Source organism: Etheostoma cragini, chromosome 18, assembly GCF_013103735.1.
Source record: "Etheostoma cragini isolate CJK2018 chromosome 18, CSU_Ecrag_1.0, whole genome shotgun sequence".
In the NCBI taxonomy this organism is placed as follows: domain Eukaryota; kingdom Metazoa; phylum Chordata; class Actinopteri; order Perciformes; family Percidae; genus Etheostoma; species Etheostoma cragini.
The window spans coordinates 13034923-13042727 of NC_048424.1; the positions used below are offsets into that span (position 1 = coordinate 13034923).

Here is a 7805-nt window from a genome sequence, read left to right on the forward strand (position 1 = left end):
TGATGATGTCAGAGCAAGCCTTTTGCACAGAAATGCTAGAAAATATAACTAATGAAGCTGCTCTACAATTCTTTTGTAAGGGGTCGCTCGTAGTGATAGACACTCGTAAAAATAAATACAACAGTTTCTGTTCAAAGCTTTTTGGCATCTTTCAGCTCATTGTTTTAGTTTTACGACCCACAGCTTTTTGTGTTTTGTTTTACTCTCCATGCTCTGCTCAGTATAGTATTCAGTCACAACTGGCAGCTTTCTTTTTGAGCTCTCACAAACCTACTCTCCCCTTTCCGCCTAGCAGCAAACAACAGATAGCATTGTTTAGCTGAGCCTACTGTAGTGGAGCATTCCACATGTAAAGAACCAGATATTTCTCTAAGGAGTTAGAAGAGACCAACCAACTTTACAACACCATGTCAACTTAATAAGGTGATCTTATGCCAATGCTGTGTTCATAGCTCATTGGGCTGTCCCCAAGTGGCCAACAAATCAATTATTGTAATACAAGTCTGTATTTAATGAATCAACCTGAGGAGTAAAATTGGTACATATGTTGGGAGGACTATGTATCCCAGGTTGGAATATTAGCGAGTCCAGCAAACAAAGAAAGACAAAATGGAAGCTTCTTTAATAAAAATGGTCACCTCATAGGTCATGCCTAGGTCTACTTGAAGACAGCCTTTTAGGAAAAGTGGCCGCAGTTGACTGGAAACCAGCTGGTGTATGTAAGAATGCCACTGCAAGCGTCATGGCAACCCAAGGAGGAAGTTAAGAGCAGAGGCGGCCATGGTGGGAAACTAATCTGGACAGTGCTTCACAAGTCAGCACAGCACAAAATGGCCAAACGTCACGTTAAAACATCCTTCAGAGCTTAAATGAATCACAGGTTACATTTTTTTGTTGCTGTTCCTACAGGTATGACAAAAACACGGTGCGGAAAAAAAATCCATGCAGGTCAGAGTTTTGTCTTCAGTCCAAGGCATTGATCCTCCTGCTTTAACTGACGTATTTGTTGCTAGCCACGAAAGGGTCACAAACACAACTCAGCCCAAGAAAAAGAAAAACGTAAATGGTACAAAATGATTCCAAATATTTAAAGAGGATCACTTAGGAGCCATGGAGCTGTTGTTTGTATTGTAGTGCAAATGTAATTGTGAAAATTTGTTCTGACTCAAAGGCCTGAACGTCATACGTAAAGTATGTATATGAGAAAGACAGATCCAGGGGAGCTTGTATTTGTGTGTACTGAGGATTTAAGGGCAGGCTGAGTTTGTGTGTGAGAGAAAGGATGGAAGCTGGCTCCCAGAGCCAAGCGGGGGAAAAAACGCGGATAAGAGCCTCTTCTAAGAGCAGCGGGTTTGTTGATGAACCCAGTCCCATTTAGCACGTACACCCAAATAAGTGAAGAGTAGTGAGCGAGAGGGGCTGAGAAAGAAACAGAAGGGGGGGCTCTTTGATAAGTGGATGGATGAAGATTCATGTCACTTTAAGAAAGCTTTACCCAACATTAGAGTGATAAACGCACACTGGATGTCACTGTAGTCTTTGAGCTCCACTTCCCTGGTTGATGAAACCTGCGTCTCTTGTTTCCAGTTGTCTGCTTTGGCAACCGTCTTTTCCTTCACCTCATCTTACGAGCAGTGGGGGCCTTTAAGCAAACTCATTCCCTTGAAATAGGCTAATTGTGTTCAGTTGACTTCCTTGGATGCAACAGTCCTTACAAGTTAATCATCCAGGAAAGCCTCTTAGTGATAGCTATGCCTTAATTGCATACCAGACTGTGCCCATCAATTTGGATGGCAGCAAATCCACACATTCCATCTGCATGGGAATAAGAGATTCTGTCAAAAAGTGTTGGCTCTTACAGAGAGAAATCTTCACCTAAGGGAAACACTCAGCACAGACAGGCATTGGAAAGCCGCGGCAGTCAGGTTGTGTATTGCAGTGATTTTTTATAAAGGTACCACCTCAGCTTGTGAAATCCCACGGTGTTGCTGTTATGAGACTCTTGGAGGTCTTTTGTGTTTAGACTCTTCAGCAGAAGCTATCACCAGGGGCCCTTCAGTCTTCACCAAAACATTAAAGGCAAAACACACTGACCAGCGTGACAATAAAAGGGGAATGCGGTGGGGTGGGTTAGATTTGTTTTTGTGTGATGTGACCGTGCACACTCATCTTCGCTCCAGTCTCAGCTCTTCTGCTTGTTCCATGCTGCGTTTTAGCAGTTTGTCCAAGGAAGCGGGGGTGAAATCTCTAACCTTTTCCACACAGCAATAACTTCCCACCATGACATCGAACCAACATTGCTTCAGCGTCCCTCAGCTCTCGCTGTGAAAATGTCAGACGAGTTCTTTTCATCTGAGGTAAATCCTATCTGATTTACTCTCCCCCCTCTTCCTCAGCTGAGGCGCCTGTTTGTACAGGGCCGTGTTTCATTTGAATATCAAAGCCTGTGAGGAGGTGGTCAGACACTTTAAATGCCATTTTTTGGGCTTCTCTCAAGGAATGTGACTGCTTAAGTGTCCTTGACGAAGGGACCTGATCATTGAGACAATGCCTCCTTTGTGGCGGCAGGGTGACGGTAATCTCTATATATCTACTCTCTGCTCCGTAAATGAGATGAACACAGAAATTCATTAGCAGTGTGCAGCTCTTTTAGGCTCCAAGATGGCATTCGAGCAATTGTTCTTTTTTTTTTTTTGCTATGAAACCAAGCAACCGTGATGATGAATGTGCTTGCAAAATTCTTACGAACCACTTTGTTAAGTGTGTAATGACAAAGTTGTACTCTGCATTACAGCTGCTAGTATCTTCATGTGATCTAATCCCAATTAATGTGTCCAATATCAGAAAATAAACAACTAAGATGTCAATGTCTACAATGTGCATACTGCTGTATCAAAAATACAATTCAAAATTTAACGAGATTTCAACATCTTAAAAAAAATTATTTTGGGAAACAAAAGTCATTTAAAGTGGACATATTATGCTTTTCTATGTTTTCAACAGTTTATTTTACTCTTGGCTGAGTGTTACGCAATCCTTAGCTGGCCTTCTCCGGCCTGATTGGTCATCTGCTCCAGGTAGCCAGGACTGGAGTGTTACTATTATTATTATTATTATTATTATTATTATTATTATTTTTAAGCTACTGCGGTGTTAACATTGTCAAATGTAAATACATGCTAACAGCAGTAAAATGTGTCATCTTAGATGCCAATGTTGATAAATTCTCCCCAATTCCGGGTCACATCACTCCTGAAATATTTCTGGTTATGAAATATTTAGTTAAAAATCCTTTATCTGCGATTTCTTATTGTGGAAAATGCTGCTATACTCTATCAATGTCCACTGCTTGTTATTGTAGCTATATGCTAACGCAGTAAAAGTTGTCATCTTGGCTGCCAATAATGTCAATTACTGCTGAAACATGTCCGATTGGGTTGTATTTGGTTCAGAAACCTTTATCTGTAAATACTTCTAGAAAACACGCTGGCCAATCAGAGCAGACTGGGCTTTTTCTGGAGGGGTCTTAAAGAGACAGGTGCTTTAACAAAGCGTCTCATTCAGGTGCAGCAGCCATGGGCAGTATTACATTAATGCATGTAAACATGTCCAAAACACAAAATACAACCTGAACCTGCTGTATACTAGTTCTCCTTAAAGTTATTAAGTGTTTCTAACAGTGTGTACCCTTTAGGTCTAACAAACACGTTGATCACATGTTGATCGTGTTGTTCACATCAGAGCCTAGCAACATTTTCTTGCATTTGTTGATGCATTGCTACGTTAAACTGTTGGCAGGAATGTGTATCGTGTTCACAAGCTCTGCAAGTTATCACATAACTTTTGCATAAGACTAAGTTCCACAAATGTATTTTACTTTATCTAAGAAAGGACTTTTGTAAGTAGATCTATTGTTGCAGCCTGCATTGGCTTTCTTAATGCTTTCTTTATGCACACAGATGAATCCATGAGATAAAACCTGAAAGCAAACAAAAACATAACTGAAAAATGGCATGATGTTCTCATGATTACACTATCAAACATCAAACTCTTTATCTTCTCTGAGTCTCTATATCTGGCATGAAGAATCTGCCTGTATCTCCCAGAGTCTGTAACAAAAGCTTGGCATGTTCCTACACTGCTCCTTTAGGAGCCTCTCATACTTTCATCTGATGAGCGTGGTATAAACAGAACTATGAGCAGTGGCCTATATTTGTTATGAGATCTGAGCACCTAGACACAAGAATAAAAGTATCTCTAGGATCCTCACATTCATGCTGCAGTTTATCAGAAGAAGGATTTCTTTTCCCCTGCACTGGAACGTTATGTTTAAATCTTCCATACAGACAAATACATTCTAGCTTTACACTGATCTCTCTTTCTCTCTCTCTCTCTCTCTCTCTCTCTCTTTCTCTCTCTCTCTCTCTGGGCTGTTAAGCTCTATGATCCAGATGTCACTTATCACCTTTTCTTGGAATCTCTCCCTTGTCTTAGATAGGATAGATACTTCTCAACATGCCATGTTTTCATTGCTTTTCCCCCTCGTGTTTAGGGGTTGCTTGGGGTCTATTGTAGATTAATTAGATTAAGGCTAGATCTTGGCTCATAATGTGTTGTCCATGATAAAGTATCATACAACCTATAATTGTATTTATTTGTTTTTGTAATAGAATTTCCTGTTGGCCATGCAACTATTGTTTATAAAGTCAGTTCATTGAACACAACCACATGTCATACACAGACATGGGGGAATTTAAATTGATTTGTTTACCTAATTGTGTAATCCAGTGTCTGTTGGAATTTGTCTTATATTGGTCTTCACCACCATCGATGTAATAAGTGGCCTTCACCGTGAGTGTCGCTGTTTTCATTCTCGCGAGATTACCAGACAGGGAAGTGAAGGTCAGAAATTAAACATGGCAGCTCGCAGTTTGTTGAGGTCTGCGTGGACCTCAATTGCGGGCTTGAAAGTAGGTACCACGGGCACCAACGTGAAGGTTCAACGGAGGTTAAATGTTCCCCAGCTGCCGACTTTAACCATTCAAAGCAGAGGGATCCGACAGGGTGAGACTTATCTTCAAACGTTAAGATTTCAGTCCAGCAATGTTAGAAGAGCTAACGTTAGCTAGCATGTTGTCGCAGTGATTAGCTAGCTGTTACCAAAAGTCATGCGTCCGTTGAGGCAGTCTTTCCCCTTGACACCTTTTCATTCATCTCGTTGTGTCACTGTCACATTGAAATACACACATTAAAAGTAGCTAAGAGTGTGCTGTTTTATCCTTCTACTCCTAACCCTAAGCATCCTTAAACTGGATGGTTTATGTAGACTATCTTAAGTATTTCAATATGACTATATATGTGGCATTTATTAACTCAACAAAGATGTAAAAAGTACTTACTGTAGCCTCATCTAACCACATTTTGAGTCAATATTACTATGAATTACCACCATTTGTTAATTGGGATTTAGCTAAAGTTGGAGGTCAAGCTGAATGATACCTGTTGGCATTCATAATGTAACTAATTACTAACTAACTTGGGGACCACATGTGCTAAAAATGTCTATCAAAGATTAGGAAAGCAGTAAAGAAGTGTATTTATATAACTGTTTAAAGTCTTAACATTGTACAATGTGTGTTTTACAGTGGTGCAGAAGCAGGAGGGTAAAACAACAACAGTAAGTATAAGCGGGCTGTAATGTGAAACTGATAATGTTTTGGTTGTTAGATAAAGCCCTTGTCACTGTGAAAAAACACAAGCATCAAACTGTATTCATTGCAGCATTCAAATGAATTGGGAACTAGTGGTAATGAGAAATACACATAACCCATATACTGTACTTGATCGCTATTGTATTACATCAGACTATTAAATAAAGATACAAATGTAAAGCCGGATGGAGAACACTCTTCTGCTTTATTATAGTATGGATTTTCAAATTAAAAGAACACTGCAATACATACAAATCAATAGTGATCTTTAATTTAAAAAAATGAGTTTACGTATGTATTGTTTTTTTTCTACAGTGGTTAGGAAGGCCTTTCAGTTTGGAGTAATGTACTCGCGGGGATCTTACATTGTTGTATAATTTTACTCAACATTGACATGTCAAAGGTGTCATTTTAGGATCAAGATGACATAATAGTAACACAGAGCTGTGTTTTCCAAAGGAGAGGCCTTGTCAGATGTTAAGGGATTCAACAAACCTTTGACTTACAATGGCACACCTCTATGACCAACAGTTACAGTAGAGAGGATATGGAGAGCGTGACTCGTGTCTCATACTGCATACATACATATTCAGTCAACCTGACATGGAACGTACCATAACGTCATATTACGCCAACTGTCTGTCAGATTGAGGGAGAAATACTGAACATTGCAGCAGGACCGCAGCCTCCAAACCCCACAGCCAAGTGTCCTATCTACAGATGGAACCTGCAGCACAAATACAACTACACTGTAAGTCCGGCCACAGGCATGTATTGATCAAATCTTCTCCGACATTCTGTAAAATGTATCAGCTGTTTGTTGTGTCTGGTTTTCTTTCTCATTTTTTCTTTCTGTTTCACTTCCTCCAGGACGTCTTGTTGCTCAGTCAGTTCATCCGGTCAGATGGAGGGTTGTTGCCCAGGAGAATCACCGGTCTCTGTCCAGAGGAACATCGCAAGATTGCCATGTGTGTTCAGATGGCTCACAGAGCGGGTCAGTGTTGATGCCTGCTTTTTGTTTGTGTGTTTAAATATTCGATCACTCCAAACTCAAATTACTTTGATTTACTTATTAATATACTTATTAAAATTACTTATTTAAAATGATTGCAAGATTTCTGTAAATTTCAAATACAGTGTTGCAGAAAAGCAAAGACATTTACGGACTAAGGTTGTGCATGCCTGACGCTATGCTGTTTCTTCGGGCCTGCAATCCTCACATTGAGAATCAACAAATGTTGGGCGTGTTTGCTTTAGAAATGCCTGATAAATTATCAAATTTGCCCACAATTTCATCGATTTAAACAATAGTTTCAGCACTGTTTTTAAAGAGAAACCAGACAATACTGCTGGTAAAAGTGCTAATGACTTGGTTTAACTGTCCTGGTTCCCAGTCGAATAGTTTGAGTCTTAAGCATCAATAAAATCCAGCAGTTGGACCTGCTTTACCTATTAATAGCTGTTTTGATCACTAATTTAAATAAAGTACCTAAATGTGACTTTGGTTTTCCACTGCGTTCAAGGTCTGCTCCCTGACCACAAACCCAAACTTCCGGAGGGCCATGTCCCAAAGAGGCCCAAATCCCAACTCAACAGGTAATGTTTGCATGTGTGTCTGCTTACATGTGTTGCTCACCATTATCTACCAAATTGTCAGTTGGAGTGCAAATGAAAGTAGCAATGATTTTCTGTTGTGCAGATACCTGACTCGCTGGTCCATTGACACTGTGAAACCAATATATAAAACCGGACTAAAGTGGTGTAAGAAGCGCATGGCTGTTGGCCACCCGGTACTCAAGGACAATGTACGTTACGGTGTCAAGCCCCTTTACATAAAACACTGAACGACAGACAGCCCGATGAATCAGTGCAGCAGCCTGACACAAGTGGGTGGGCACATTTTTATCCGAAGAGTTTCAAGTGGATTACATTTTGTCATCCTGCCCTAAAAGCTTTAACCATCTGTATTTATTCTACCTTTTTGTTTATTAAGCTTGATAAGGCATGCTCAGCCCCAACCAGAACCATATATTCTGTCTCTGCTGGTTTTCAAAAAGCCCTTGAAGTGAACTCTCGGACAACTTAATGTGAGCA

General features: G+C 40.2%; 1 protein-coding gene across 1 annotated transcript; it reads left to right on the top strand.

The window, feature by feature from the left end:
* Positions 1 to 4866: 4866 nt before the first annotated feature.
* Positions 4867 to 7760, top strand: mrps18a (mitochondrial ribosomal protein S18A). Its single transcript, XM_034899655.1, has 6 exons — positions 4867 to 5064; positions 5646 to 5677; positions 6358 to 6462; positions 6582 to 6705; positions 7235 to 7307; positions 7411 to 7760. Exons 1-6 carry the CDS (start codon positions 4917 to 4919, stop codon positions 7553 to 7555), a joined length of 627 nt encoding a protein of 208 aa, XP_034755546.1. The 5' UTR covers positions 4867 to 4916; the 3' UTR covers positions 7556 to 7760.
* Positions 7761 to 7805: the final 45 nt, after the last annotated feature.